The sequence below is a fragment of the Nicotiana attenuata genome, unplaced genomic scaffold (genome assembly GCF_001879085.1).
Source record: "Nicotiana attenuata strain UT unplaced genomic scaffold, NIATTr2, whole genome shotgun sequence".
Classification (NCBI taxonomy): Eukaryota; Viridiplantae; Streptophyta; class Magnoliopsida; order Solanales; family Solanaceae; genus Nicotiana; species Nicotiana attenuata.
Genome location: NW_017670573.1, coordinates 263,839 through 279,643, shown reverse-complemented (window position 1 = coordinate 279,643; position 15,805 = coordinate 263,839). Strand labels below are relative to the sequence as shown.

Sequence of the window (15,805 nt, the reverse complement as noted above, 5' to 3'; positions counted from 1 at the left end):
TTACAAACTCCATTAGAGTTATAATCAAACTTTGTTGTCTTTGCTTGTATTTAAAATCAAAGTATAGAATAAAAGAGAAAAATACGGTAAAATACTTACCTTAAATCCAGAATTTAATCATGAAGGAAGTTCATGGAATAATTGACAATCATTATGCTCAATCCCAAAGCTTCTACTCAATTGGTTAGAGTCTCGTGCTGATAACGTGTTATGAACAATAAAAGAAGAAGAAGAGTATTGAAGAGCAAAGTAGAGAGAGAGAATTATTATTGATATGGGGCGAATTACAATGGAATAGAACCCTCTATTTATAGGGAAAGAGTGACTTAGTCACCAAGTAAAAATCACTAGAATCTCTCTAAATATAGACATTCACCATAAATAAAATTCTATTTATAACAATATTTTCATTATTTCCAATATATTCATTTTCTTTTTCAAAAGAAAAAAAAAAAGTGCATTCACTATTCAGTCCAAGCTGTACTTAAACAAACATTCTTTCATCTTCCACCAACAACCACAGCTAAAGTTTCAGAGAAAAAACTCAACAGCAGCAATGAAATCCGCAGCAATTTCCAGCACAGACTTCAGAAGTTTCTCGAATCTTCCATCAAGCCAAACTCCAAGCTCAGCTCACCGGCGCGTAGCCGAGCGGCTCCTTTTACTGCCGAAGCCAGGCGCTTCACTCCCAAAAAAAGTAGGTAGCATTAGTAAAGCCAGAAGTAAAACATCTGTTTGCTACACAATCTCCGCTAGTTATGGAGATAAGGAATCAGATTCAGTTGGTTCTAATGAGTATACTTCTCCAGCGAAAGCACTCCGGAAACTTCTAGAATCGCCGGGAATTCATCAAGGCCCTGCTTGTTTTGATGCTCTCAGTGCTAAGCTTGTCGAGAGAGCCGGCTTTGATGTCTGCTTTACAACTGGTATGTCTTTTTAAAAAAAATATTTTTTACTATGTTTAAATCATTTTTATGTTTTTACTTATTTGGTTGTCTCGATTTAATTTCTCGTTTTGAGGAGTATCACTTAATGGAATGCGCTCCAGTCTCAAACTATTTGGCATCAGCTATAAAAATCTCTAGTTAATTCAGAGGAGTCATGGTAATTTGACTATTTTTAAGCTAGCAGTTGCCGTATTGCAATGGTTCAACTTTATTCGGGCTTGGGAGTAGCTATACTTGTGGAGCTCTCATCAGGGGAATTCTGATGAGAAAACTTTGATAAAAAAGCAAAAGAATGAGCATCATTGATTGTTGAGGGAGTTCTTCAATTTAGGATTTCTGATTATTTTGACATGCATTAGTATTACTTTGATTATTGGAAATGATGTTGAGAGTTTCATTTGCTTGGGAAATTCTCGACACCAGTGTGATCAGCTGAATTTAGAGTGCTGGGTATATTAAGGTGTAAAAGACAATTTGGATTTTCACCATCTCTGAACTTGACAAAAGCAGGATAGAGTTGCAGGTTTGTTTTGTGTGAAGCTGAAGATGACAAAGGAGGAGATGTCATGTTGTGTCAGATGGGATACTTGTGATCTCGTTTGCATGGAAATCCTAAAAGTAATGGATTTGATGTTATCAGCCTATTGTATGTGCTGGAAATGTTGATGTTAAAATGACTCTCTTGTTCGGACCACTATGAAAATAGTATTATGGATATTGAAGACAATAGATAGAGCCATTAACCTCTTGGCTGCAGAGTGATTTTCTGATATCTTTCAGGAGTTGATATGAATTTCTCATGATAGTGACGAGCAAATACCAAGGGAAAGTCAGAACTTTCCTTCAGAATTCGTCCTCCCTATTGAGTTTCATGAAAAATTTTGTGGCATATTTTCTTTATCTATATGGGAACTTATTTTTAATTTGTTTATTTTGATGGAAGTTTCTCCAGTAAGGAAGAGCTCAAACTACTTGTCAATGCTCAAGCAACTTATGGCTAGTTCGAAAAAAATACCAAAAATGCTCAAGCAACTCATATAAAAAATCTTAAAATGGTAATGCAGGGTGTGAAAAGAGTAGCTTCCTTGCTAAACTGTCCATTCTTTCTTCTCTGTCTAAAAACTACCTCTCTCATGTGAAAATAAAATGCCCAAGCCCATATAACTGGATCTTGTCGTGTAGCAAAAGTTTCTTTCTTTTAATTAGCTAGTAAAATATGAAGTCACGAGATAAGCCTAGAGTGAGACTTTTTTGCTCTTAAGTTAATTGTGGAATTACAAGAAATTTTAAGCATCTTTTGTAGTTCTTGCTAGGTTTATACATGCTACCTGGTTAATGGCTTCATAGTGTTGCTAGTTTGTCCATCCAATACCTCGGAATCTCAGCTCCAACCATTCTGCTGTTGGGGCAGCTCGTAGAGGCGTTGAGGTGTGTCTAGTCTCTACAGACTGTAGGTACTGGAAATTAAGTAAAGTGCGGTATTAGAAGATTCACTGCATTAGTGTTTGAATCTTCTTCTTTAACTAAGCATGGATTTATTGTGAGTTGGCCAAATACTTATAATATGTTCTTTCTTAGCTAATATCTGTAGAACATCTGTCAGGTTTTGGAATATCTGCCACACGATTAGGAGTGCCAGATACAGGACTAATTTCTTATGGAGAGATGGTGGCTCAAGGTCAAGAGATCACACAAGCAGTGTCCATACCAGTAATTGGAGATGGAGATAATGGATATGGTAACGCCATGAATGTCAAGAGAACTGTGAAAGGATATATTAGAGCAGGTTTTGGAGGAATAATCCTCGAAGATCAGGTTTGTGTCGGTCTAGATTTTTTACCCTCTACTTTTGCCTGAGTATTCTTGTTTCATTTCACAACTCTTTATGATTTTTTCTATTTCCTCCTCTTGAAATGGTGTTGGCAGAAGTTCATTTTCCTCCTCAATTAATCTGTAAATGCTGTCTCTTTTGAAGGCTGGACTCCATTTTTCCTCTTCTCTACGAAAGTTCTTGTAGAAATTGACAAGGTCCTTGATTTCCACTGGGTTGTCAATAGAAGTGCCATTTAAATTTCAGCTTGTCTATTTGATTGTATCTCTTATGTGCATTTTCCATTTTGTGAGAGACTTCGTGTTCATGTCTCCCTCCCTTTTCCATAAAATCTGAACTTCTGACTCCAACTCTCCAAGAAATTTCTACTGCTTAGGCAATTTTTTGGAATTCCATGAGAGAGAGATCGACTCAGCATGCTTAGCTTCACGTAATGGTCTTGTTTCTTTACACTTTGATTTGAGAGGGGGTAGTAGAAAGGAACCTGAAATTTCAGAATTTTCCTTTCTCGTGTATGCTTTGCAAGGAACATTGTGTCAAAGAATGTAACTTCTACTGGACACACTTATTTAGTTGAATCAGAAAGCAAATGAGTTTAAACTTCCTCCTTCCCCATCTTTTATTCAATCCAAACAACAGAAAGATATGTATATATTTCACACCCTCCACCATTGTCATTTCCTCTTTCTGCCGTACCTCTTGCTGAATCTTTTTGGTTGTTGAGTTAGTATCATGAATAAGTTTTCATCCTCTTCCTTTCTTTTTTCTCTCTCTTACCATTCATGTAAATAACAGTTGTACCTTCTTATTTAGAAATGTCCAGTAATCAAGTCAAAGAAGTCAATCGACTTTAGATAACTGGGTTATAGATATTAAATATACTGATTTTCATGGGCTTATCTCCAAAGATTTCTAATGAGTCATCTCACAAACTGCAATATTTCGGATTTTGATTATAAATCTAAGCTAGCGCTCCAGGATGTAAATGTTTTAGGTTTCATAGTACAGATTATAATTTATAAGACCTATATACACAAAAACTACTGTAGCATAGAACGCCCTTCTTGCCAAACTTAACGTTTCTGTGGTTGACTTTTAGCTGTTGTACATGCTATTAGAGATGGCCACTTTCCCTTGTTTAGGACTCAAATTAAGGAGAAGCATTTAACTTAACATGTCAATAGATTTTTAGTCTTTAATAGTTTGTTTTGCAACACAGTTTTGGTCAACAAATGGAGGTCTGGCTGCATCTCTTTAGTAGTATTTATCGTCATGTCACATATGGCTAACTGTCTTGGTTTCAATTTAAGGGGTGTTTGACTTATTTTCAGTTCTTTTTCTTTATTTAGGCAGAACTTTCTGAGCAATGAGCAGAATTGCAATTTACTGGATTGTAATTTATAACATTCAAACTTCATGTATTATACTTCTCCCGGCTTTATCTAATACTTTTATTCGTCCAAAAAGTTGTACTTTCTCCCTGCTTTGTGTATTTTTGGCTTAATTAATACTTATGTCAAAAGTTAAATTTACAGCATATAGCTGAAAGCCTGAAAATTCGTGTTTTTTTGTGAATCCCCGTTTCCCACCTCAACCTTGTTTTTGGACCTAATCGTGTATGATGCTGTTTCTGTAGGTTTCTCCCAAAGCATGCGGTCATACACGTGGCAGGAAGGTCGTCTCTAGAGAGGAAGCAATAATGAGAATAAAAGCAGCTGTTGATGCTCGAAAGGAAAGTGGATCTGACATTGTGATTGTGGCACGTACTGATTCTCGTCAAGCAGTCTCTTTTGAGGAAGCACTTTGGCGGGCACGTGCTCTTGCTGATGCTGGAGCTGATGTTCTGTTCATTGATGCTCTTGCTTCTGTAGAAGAGATGAAAGCTTTCTGTGATGTCTATCCGCTGGTTCCGAAGATGGTATGCCTTCTTTCCCAGATTTTGCCTTGGGTAGCATGTTTATATTGTTCTAATATAGAAAGTTCCACTGTAAGATATCTATTCTACTTGGTGGTGTCCGTATGCCCGTCTCAGAATGAAGTAGTTGTGATCAATCTTTCTCATGGTCAGGGCTTTGAGTCTTGTTATACTGGAGGAACTTCCAATCCATTTGGTTCAAACATTTCTGATAAGGCTTATACAATTGCATCCAGGCAAATATGCTTGAAGGTGGTGGTAAAACGCCAATACTCACTCCTATTGAACTTGAGGAACTTGGATACAAAATTGTGGCATATCCACTTTCCTTGATGGGGGTATCAATATGTGCAATGCAGGTTAGATTTTGTACTTCATATTATCTTTTCTTACAGCATTTTTGCTTATTCATTCAGGTTTTACAGTTAGGTGCATCCTGGAGCATACACATAAAAACAATACACGGGCTATAGATCAAACCAACCCAGAATTTCCTTTTCCACCCTCAAAGCAAGTATGATGGTGGCCCCATGAGAATAACTTCTGAGGACGGAAATCACTTACCAAACTGCCCCTTCTGCTTCCCTACTTGAGGAATATATTTTCTTCTTTCTTTTTCTCTTTTTTTTTTTTTAATTTAGATTTAGTCATCTCAAGTTTCTTATACTGTGAGAAGTTGCACTTTTTGGACAATGTGGAGCAAGCATTGAGAACAAGGTACATAAGCAGCAGAGAACTATGCAGTGAGAGGCAATAAAGCTATAGTAAATGTTTATGTAGTTTGTGGTTTAGAGTGTTGAGCAAACAATCAAAATACCCTTCCCCGATTTCTCTACCTCGGAAGAAGTATTTAGGCAACATGCGAAGAAATGGCTTTCTCTAGAGATCTCTTTATATAGACAACAAGATGCATTTAGCTTGCTGTTCTTCCATTAAATCTAGCATATCCTTCTGAGGCTTGGAAGGGCTTCACTGAGTAAGTCATCATGCGTAAGAAGTCAGTCATTGGTTTTCTTTATATTGTTTCTAATTCTTTGTTTTTTCATCCTGCAATTTCTCCTGGATGTCGATAAAACAAAACTTGAAACAAAAATAGCTGCATTTCTCCCCGCACAATTAGCTTTTAAGTGGAAAAAATTAATCCTTTGCCAACGACTGGCTTGAGTTATAGACCCCATGACAGCTGACCTAGAAAAATTTCTGCTGCACGACAGTTTAAAAAAAGGAGTTGCTCTGTTAACTAGTTACTGACATCTTCAGGATGCACTGTCTGCCATTAAAGGAGGCCGGATACCTTCACCTGGAAGCATGCCTTCATTTGAAGAGCTAAAAGAAATCCTAGGTTTCAATACCTACTATGAAGAAGAGAAGCGTTATGCAACAACAAGCAGCCAACTTCCTTCTCCGAAAGGTGAGCAAAGTTGTCAAATAGGCTAAGTATTTGAAAAGTCAATTTGGATTCAGGTCTTGTGCAGATCCTCTTAGTACTGATCCGAAGACATTTATTTACCTCGTTTCCACATTTAAATATCAGGCGATTTCTCATCAAGAAGCAACGAGTATGGTGTTCAACCTGGCATCCCAGCTGATACAGAACAGAGGGGTCAAATACCACAGAACCCTGTTGAGGTACTGATTCCTGAGGTATATGACAAATTTTCTGGAGAGGGTGCAAAAGGAAATTTCTCAGGGATCTGGTCTCGGAAATTAAGAGTGAAAATTACTGGAAGAGATGGATCCGAAAAGCTAGATATCAGAATTCCTGTAAGTTATTCTCTTATGCTAATTGTTTTTGAGAATGAGAATGAGAATGATAAGGGGAGCCTTGGCGTGACTGGTAAAGTTGCTCCATGTGACCATGAGGTCACCGTCGAGCTGTGAAAACAGCCTCTTGCAGAAATACAGGGTAAGGCTGCGTACAACAGACCTTTGTGGTCCGGCCCTTCCCCGGACCCCGAGCATAGCGGGAGCTTAGTAAACCGGGCTGCCCTTTTAATGAGAATGATATGCTTTTTTGTTTTATTTTAAGCTATTAAGTATATGAAATTAGTTAACTCAAAAGCTATTAATGTTTAAGAGAATATTTACGGTTTATGATGCATGCCTAAAGGGCACACACTAGCATTAGCATAATTGATATTGTCGTACCAAAAAAGAAAAAGAATAAGACAATTTGACAATGACTTTTCAAGAGAGATCAGTTAGGTAAATCACTTTGAAGATTTGTTGATTTAAACCTTGTAATGCTAACATGTCTATTCTGCCCACTGAAATTGTTCTGCTGCATGGATTCAAGCATTATACTCGAGCTTTGTGGACCAGCTAAACCGTAAGATCTGTTTTTTTTTTTTTTTTTTCCGAAGTAGTTTGAAACACCAAACTGGGTGGCAGTGAACTCATTTAGGGGGGGGGGGGGGTTTTATCCCCAGAGTATCAGCAAATGTAATAATAAAATGGGTTATTAGTTTGGCTATAGAATCGTGACGTGCTTTATGCCTGTAACAGGTTAGAGTGGTTCTCTTTGGTAGGCCAATAAATAAAGAAAATGCTTTGAGTATAAGGGATGCCATTTTATCTACATTATAAGCTATGTGAAAAGACTCCTTGCCTTTGATATCAAATATGGTGTGAAAAGAATTTTTTGCAAGTAAATATGTCCAAGAAGTTTTGGATTCCAGGTTTTACTGCAAGTATGAAGATTTTAATTTTTAAGAGACAATAATACCTTCGTTTTAAATAACTGATATTGGCGACAAACCGTGCTCCAACCATTTTGTTGGATCCATACTTGTTTTATCATTATCATCTTTATTATTATTATTATTATTATTATTATTTTTGGGGTGGGGGGGTGGCAAGCCGGGTGTTATAATCACTTGCACAAAAGCAGTTATGAGCTCCTAAGGAGTGCATCAGAGCCATTTCTTAACTAAAGAAGATCGAACTCATGTGTTTTAACTTAGGAACCTTTTCTTTGTTTCACTAATATTGTCATTCTTGTGGGAGGTATCTACAAGAGAACATATGAGGTACCTTTTTTATTTAGCTTTATGTTTGTGTTCTCCTCAGCATTATGTGGTTTCTTAAGGTTCATCTATATACATGATCAATTATGGAGCATGGAAGCGTATAGTCATTATTTGTTGCATCAAGATCAATGGTTTTCTAAAATTTTGACCACTTATCTCATTTCCTCAGGCTGGATTTTTGGAAGGAATCACAAACATAGTTCCAGGTATGTTTAATCGGTTGGCAATGCTTTTTGAAAGCCAATCATTTATGAAAGTATTGCTGAAAAGTTTAGCATGTATTTTTTCTACACAGCATTGGTAGGTGTAAACATCAAGGCTCTGTTGGATGATGCAACTTTAGAAGAGGGAGGGAAACAGTTGTTGGATTTTCAGGATACAATGGGGGACAGAATTCAAGTTTTTTTGGAGTAATGGATCTTTTGTGTTTCAACGAAATGCATTTTGATAAATAAATCTTGGACAATCAAAAATAATTTGGTGATTTTAATGTATATCCCTAGTTTAGCTTGTACGAGCTCCCATATATTTGTTTCACCTAAAAGAAGTGAAAGGAGGAAAGGTGGTGTCTTATCAGTGACGAAGCTGAATCCTATATCTCAAGTGTCTTGATTTGTTGACTCAATGTGATCAAAGACTGATGTATGGTGACAAACAAATACGTTGGGTGTAGATACATAACAATTGTACGACTATTTTACTCACCTTGTCATATCCCACGATTTGAAGAGAAATGAACGAATTTTTCTTCGTTATTCCGTTTAAATTCAAAGTTATTCGACTTGGGTATAGATAGTGAAGGCAAGGAAAGTAGAAAAGACAAATATAAAAATAGAACTTTCTGTTTAGATATGTATACTCTCCCATTTCCTTTATAATCTAAACAAACCAATTAAAATAGCTTCTGGGGAGAGTTACATATCCCTTTTTTTTTTTTTTGGGTAGAAATACGAACTTATCATTCATTAACTAATTCTATTACATAAAGCAAGAGTCCCATTGGGCTCATTCGTAGGTACTGTCACCGTACTGTTTATATTAGGATTGCAAGTTACAAAAAGGTTCCTAAGTTCAACTAACTTAGCAGATACAGCAGTAGATACAAGCCTAGATTTAATACAGTCAATCTTATCATCATGGACTGTTTTCAAAAGTACATTCGGGGTTTGTTCCAAAAGAGAAAGAGGGCTATTGTTTGCTTGTTGGATCCTTGGGTAGCCAAAAAGTGAGCAACTTTGTTTCCCTCCCTGAAGTTATGCCGGATCGGCGGATTCTCCAGTTTCTTCAGTAATGACCTGCACTCAGTAACCAAGTTAGAATATATTGAAAAACTATAAGTAGGTGAAGTATATCTGTAGCATCAATTTCAATCTCTAAATTAAACATATTTTTTTCATAGGCTAGTTGCAGCCCTGTCTTGAGCGCTAAGAGCTCCATATAAGCAGGTGTATAGGCAATAGCTGAGTTGTAGTAACCTAAAATCCAATTCCCATAGCTATTCCTAAAGATTCCGCCAATGCCTCCTTTCTTATATTTACCTTTGAAGGCACCATTGATGTTGAGTTTTAAGGAGAAATTTGTTGGCGGGAGCCATTTTATAGAGATGGTAGTAGTTGGAGGGGTGAAGTTAGGGGAGTTAGTGCAATACTTAAATTCTTTGCAGCGCATGATAACCATGTAAGCGGTAGCTGGCTGCATTTGTTATTAAAAGAGTTGTTATTTCTATTGAGCCATAGATTCCAAATAGCAAATGAAAAGAAATCGTCCCATGAGATACCTCGATGATCCAATGCAATGTTAGAGTCTTTTAATTTAGTGAACCAATGCTCAGAGTTTTTGGTGAAGGGGGAGGAAGTTGAGGTGCGCATCGCTCCAAATTTTGATGGCTATGGGGCATTCGAAGAAAACATGAGTAATTGTCTCCTCAGCCCCTTTACATACAGAGCAGGTAATGTCAATGTTAAGGCCACTTTGATGCAGATAATTTTTGGTGGGGAGCCGGTATGTGAACATTGCCAAATGAGGTATTTTATCTTATGGAGCGTGTTTTGCTTCCAGATCCAATGAAACTTATAGGAATTGGTAGGTGACGTGGAGATTAGTTTATAAGTAGAGTTTGTGGAAAAGATACCGTTTGATGTATAGGCTCAAGTGGGAATATCTCTAGCGTTATTGATGGTGTCAAGATTAATGGAGAGGATTTTGTTCCTTATTTCTGTGGGCAGAATAAGGATAGTTTTGAGAGGTCCCAATTGTCCGCCGTCCAAAGATCCTTGACTTTGAAGGCGTGATCATTTTGGTTCATTGGCCCCTGAGTGATGGTATTTAAGGGTGGGAGACCCGGAAATCATGCGGAGGACCAACAATTAATGTTTCCTGGACCAATTATCCATTGAAGACCTTGGTTACAGATTTTCCAACCTGTTAGAATGTTATTCCAAATGAAAGAGCGGGAGGTGGGGTTTCTCTTATGGCTGTATTTATTAATAAGCGTTTTGGCTCATATAGAACTAGAATTATTGAAGAGTCTCCAAGAGAGACTGGCTAGAGAGACAAGGTTTTTTCAGCAGCTTTTCTGAGTCCCCGAATACTTTGGCTAAGTGACAGTGGACCACTTGATATATCCCTCTTTGTACAAAAGATGCAATAATTAGCATATTTTACCTTCAAAAGAGCCTTTCTCTCAACTTTAAAAGTCCAAACTCTAGCTGATAACGTTCCATAAAAGATTCATGATTTATTCAATGTTTAAATTTCACATTTCCATCAGACCACCTAGTATACTATGATGGTTTTATAAGAAATTAGATATCAATTCACAGGAGGAGTTAATTCAACATAAATTGCTCGTGGACAACCAAAGTTGTATAAGGATACATGTAGTAGCAGTGTGAGATTTAAATTATTTAAAGACAGAACTATTATTTTAAATTTTTTATGTATAACAATGATATATCCCTCTATTATTAATCAATGCTTAACAATTTCTCGTTATAATACCCACATAATGAGTATGTGAAACAGCCTATGCCCGTATCATCATAATGTTATTCTACATTAATTTTGGGAATAAACCAATATGTCAATTGCAGCACAACTAATGTCAAGATTAATATAAAATGATTAATTAGCAACAACTAAATTCCAGGATTTAACATTGGGTAACTTCCAATAAATATTCCTATAATATGATTCAAGCAACCCGGTATTTTGATCATTTTCTCCGAAATATGCACTTTTTTACTCAACAATTTTAGTGATATGTTATTTTTAAAGGTATATCAAAAATATGCAAAACATATTGACTCGTGATTTTGGCACGATATGACAATATACCTACATAATTAGCAGAAAATAATCCTAGTTATGGATATTGGCACAAGTAGCCAATAAAGTATATCCTAACAATAATGTATATATCAAAACGTATTCATAACTTTATTTTTCTTTTTTTTGTATGTACCAAAATGTATTAAAACTTCTTTTTTGTATATCTAAAATATAAAATTATAAATATAATTATTTAAAATTTATTATTGTCTCTATATAAATGTATCTCACAATAAAAATAATTATATTGTTTGTATATTACAGTGTTTAATGCATCAAATAACGTGAATTCCAAAATATATGTCACAAGTTTATTTTCCTTCCTATGTATATCAAAAATTTGTTTTTCCTTTCTTTGTATATTAAAATATATATATCAAAAGTTTATTTTCCTTCGTTGTATATCTTAATGTATAACACATAATTTCTTGTGGATATACATAAATATAGATGTTAGATGGGAAGCAGAACTATTTTTTTAATTTTTTTTTTAAAAAAAAAGGAAGAAAAGAGGGGAGAAAAAACAGGTTTAAAGTTTAGTGTGCTAAAGGAATTGTGAACTAGTAATAAATAGAAATATGAGTTAATTTGAATACTGATGTTGGGGATAATATGATCAATTTATGGTACTTTTCCTTATATCTCGTCTTAAGGTATGGGATTTTGCTTTTCCCTTCGGGTTCGAATTTCACGTGACAATGCCATTGCTAACTGCCATTGCCGTTATCATCGTAGCCAGTTCTAGGGCTTTCTCTTATTTGTTGAGATTGGAATATGACGGGGAGAGAGGAGGAGATTGTCATGGCTCGCCACATCATCATACTATTTAGGTTTCACTTGTTATATATTTTTGCTATATGAAAAGCTTATATAGGAAAGAGGCTAGAACTTATAGGAAAGATCTAAAGAAATATATAGGTTTCCATAGGAAGACCATAGAGCCCTATGGATTTGCTAGGAAAGTTCATTCTAGTTATGTTGAGAATTCTAGAGAGGGTCTTACTTGTAAATAATAAGGGACCTGTATAACAATTAATATTTACACACTAGCCCCTACGAGACTAATATATAAATGGGCCATTCATTTGTAAATTCACCAAGCAAAACAATCAAATTCTCTCTAATACAAATGCTTCCTTTGGCAATGCTCTTGTGTTCTAACATTCTCTTAGCGATCTTTAGTGTAGTAAGGCTGACTTGGCATATCAAGAACGTGAGCAAGTTGTGCAAAATTGTGAGTAAGTTGTCAAGTGCCACACGTGCGCTTAGTTGAAGACTAAGGACGTGACAATGTGGTATCAAAGCAAAATTTATGACTGACCAAAGGAATGTTAGAAAGAATACAAGAGAATGCTAGAAGCAAGCTTTGTAGGGAACCACAGTCGAAATTACCAAGGGTGTGCTTCTTGCAAAAGGTACCAATGTGAAGGTCCCTAAGCGATGCAACGACTCAATTTACTTGACCGAGGTTGCCTATGGCGGCGTCGAAAGTGTGCTGACATGGAGAAGGGGCTATGTAAGATTGAAACGTGGGAGCAGTTCAAGAAGGATTTGAAGAAGCAATTCTACCCGATGAATGTGGTGTACGAGCCTAGGCGGAAGCTATGGGAGCTCCGATAGATTGCCACAATTCGAGAGTATGTGCGCGAGTTCACTTCCTTAATGCTGCAAATCCCGTCGTTGTCCAAGGAAGATTCCCTTTTCTACTTCATGGATGGGTTGCAAAATTGGGTAAAGCCGGAGTTAAGACATCAAGTAGCTAACGTGGACGAGGCCATAGCGGTAGCCGAGTCGCTCGTTGACTTCAATATAGAGCCTACCAAGTCCAAAAAAAGGCAACGCCGAGAGGGATGGGGGAGATCATGACAAGGACAACGAGAAATACATAGCCGAGGTATACAAGGGCAATGGCAAGGGGCCATCCCATAACGGACAAGGGTCCAAGAGAAACGGCAAGGGGCCGAAAAAGGTAGCAAGTATGTGCCTAAGGGAGGATGCTACTTTTTTAAAAAAGAATTGGGGAAGCTTGCTGCAATGATCGGGAACTTTGCTTAGGCACATAAGGGTGACACAGGAGAAATCGTCTACATTGGGGGTATACGTTTGGAATCTAAGCCGAAAGTAGGGGATTCCAAAGCCTATCTTGGCGCCATGCAAATGGAGCATGGTGGTAGCAAGAAAAGTTGGGCGGACATAGTTGAAAAGGATGGCGAGTTACAAAGTTATGGCACTCTATCGGACTTAGACAATGCACCAAATAGAGGGGTCAAGTTTTCTAGCAAGGCTGGGACTATGAAGGGCAGCCAAATAAGGAGTGGAATGTCACGCCCCAACCCTGGGAACGCGACCGGCGCTTAACCGAGTGAACCCGATCGAGCAAGCTTGTTAGACAATTTCTACCCAACCCGCTTAGGACCAAGAGAAGGTGTGTTTTCATTAGTTTAAATAGTAGAAGGATCATATATTTACAACATTACTAATTCATTTCATTTTACTACATCATTGTTAAGTTTCCAAAATACATACACTTTACAATCTAGTGGGACAAGAGTCCAAAACACATCGTAATCCACCTGACCTTTCTAGCACCCATACACAACCCACATAAATTTCTACGGAGCCTCTAAAGATACAAAAAACAGTTATGATAATGCTGGCAACAAGGCTCCGGCTATACCTCAAAATGTAGCAAACATATAAATAGAAGTTGCACTACATGACCCCGGGATGAAATGGGGCTCACCAAGTTTGCTGGGAAGATGATGATGATGTACCACTAGCTGCGATCAACACTGTCTGCTATGGAAACACCTACATCCATTTAAAGATGTAGCACCCCCGGCAAAAAGGACGTTAGCATTGTCGAATAGTACTAGTATGTAAAGCTAAAACACTATCTTAATAGAATGAACAATGAAACAAAGGGGAACAGTCATGATGTACAATAAGAGCTTCAAACAATACTAAAACATCAAGTAAGGATCACATAAGTTCTCAAGTCAATTTCCGTCTTATTAGATTCATAATCTTTTAGTGCCATGTGCCACGATCCACAATACCACCGTGTTCTTACACGGAGTCCGATCTCGTCCCGATCGGCTAGGTCATCTCATTTGAGACATCAACCATATCCATAATTTCAATCGTCATTTCCAGGACAATTACCACTATGTGTGCGGCATATCGTCCGATCACGACCCGATCGGCTAGGCCATCTCATTTGAGACATCATCCTTTCAATCAATCATCTCACTTCACATTTCTTTCCCATCTTTCAATGCGTTGGCACGAGTGGCCTCATTTATTAAGTCGTTATTGGCACTTGGACATATTTCACAATTCAAGTTTCCCTTTTTACACATTCAACATTATTATCATATCAATAGCAACAAGGTTTTTCATTCAAGACTTGCTTACACATGAGAGCAATTTAGATTCTAGAGCACATAGAGGCTTTTCACACAATTTGACATAATAATCTTTATTCGGATTTGGCTTGAAGTCTAAGCATTTGTAGCACATATTCCTTATCTTTAACACATTCCCAACTGATAAGATAACATGATGAAAGCACATGAACACATATTGCACATTTGGAATAGCAAGTTCTATACAATCAATTTGGGACTTACACCGATTTCATGAACACCAAGGGGTTCAATTCTAAGAAGAGGGGTTTTTAGCCATACATACCTCGATTGAGCTTTTCTTAATTTCTACAATAATTTCGGAACCCGTAGCACCTTCAATCTATTTTAGGAGTATAACAAGTTGAATCAAAAATTAGAAGGATAATCAAGATTCTAGCTCATTTGAGCACATTATCAAACACTAGGTGTGCATTATATTCTTAAGACCTTTTTGTGAAAAATTCCATCATCCCACACCCCATTCTTTACCATTTTTAGCCCACAATCTCCCTACACTCTTTTGTAACGCATGCACGCAAGACAATCACTCCCATCCCCACGAATTACCTTTCTAGTGGCCCATTCTAGTTGCATGTTGATATTAAGAATTTTGGTGATAGAATCTTACCTCTTAAGAAGAAGACCTAGGTGCCTCTTGTCACACCTCCTTTTTCACTACACCCCGCAAAGGGTATAATAAAGGAGTTTTTTTCCAATTAAAGGACAATCGAAACGGGATTCATTTATTAAGAGATTCAGAGTCGCCACTTGGGAGATTTATAGTGTCCAGAGTCACCAGTTTAGAATCCCGAATCGAGGAAATTATGACTCTGTTTAACAGTCCGCGATCCAGAAATCCGAGTAAGGAATTCTGTTAACCCGGGAGAAGGTGTTAGGTATTCCCGGGTTCCGTGGTTCTAACACGGTGCTCAACTGTCATATTTGGCTTATTTGTTTGATTTTAGTACATGTTTTAATCTATGTGCTTTTAACTTTGAACTGCTTTTATTATTATTATTTTAAGAGAATTGCAACGTCGTGAAAACACGTCTCGAACCGCGTCACATAAATGCACCCGCGATTTTTGACACATTTCGACTTCGTTGGGATTTGGATTTGGGTTACATAAATGTGCACCCGTATTTAGGAAGGTAAAATTATTTAAAATACGCGCCTAAAGTAGCAAGCGTGTTACTATCTTTGGGGAAGGCCGTGAAATTCGCTAAACGGCCCATCCCGAAGTCTAGGTATTTTTAGTATAACATCTATCGAGGGCCCCGCAATTTATTTGTTTTGTTTAGCGAGACCCATCTCATTTTATTATTTAAGGGCAAACCTAAAGC

The 15,805-nt window shown here is 37.2% G+C and overlaps 2 protein-coding genes across 2 annotated transcripts in view; both read left to right on the top strand.

Annotated features, from left to right (window-relative positions):
* The first annotated feature begins 484 nt into the window (after positions 1 to 484).
* On the top strand, positions 485 to 8,477 carry LOC109241128 (2,3-dimethylmalate lyase). The gene is made up of 8 exons (XM_019407851.1): positions 485 to 926; positions 2,551 to 2,762; positions 4,415 to 4,696; positions 4,930 to 5,052; positions 5,954 to 6,104; positions 6,228 to 6,457; positions 7,892 to 7,928; positions 8,018 to 8,477. The coding sequence occupies exons 1-8, from the start codon at positions 557 to 559 to the stop codon at positions 8,134 to 8,136; spliced, it is 1,524 nt and encodes a 507-aa protein (XP_019263396.1). The 5' UTR covers positions 485 to 556; the 3' UTR covers positions 8,137 to 8,477.
* A 1,039-nt stretch (positions 8,478 to 9,516) lies between these two features.
* LOC109241121 (probable LRR receptor-like serine/threonine-protein kinase At4g36180) overlaps positions 9,517 to 15,805 on the top strand; it is a 30,079-nt gene continuing 23,790 nt past the window's right edge. The window contains exon 1 of the mRNA XM_019407843.1: positions 9,517 to 9,723. Coding sequence (XP_019263388.1) covers positions 9,517 to 9,723 — 207 coding nt within the window. The remainder of the gene's footprint in view (positions 9,724 to 15,805) is intronic.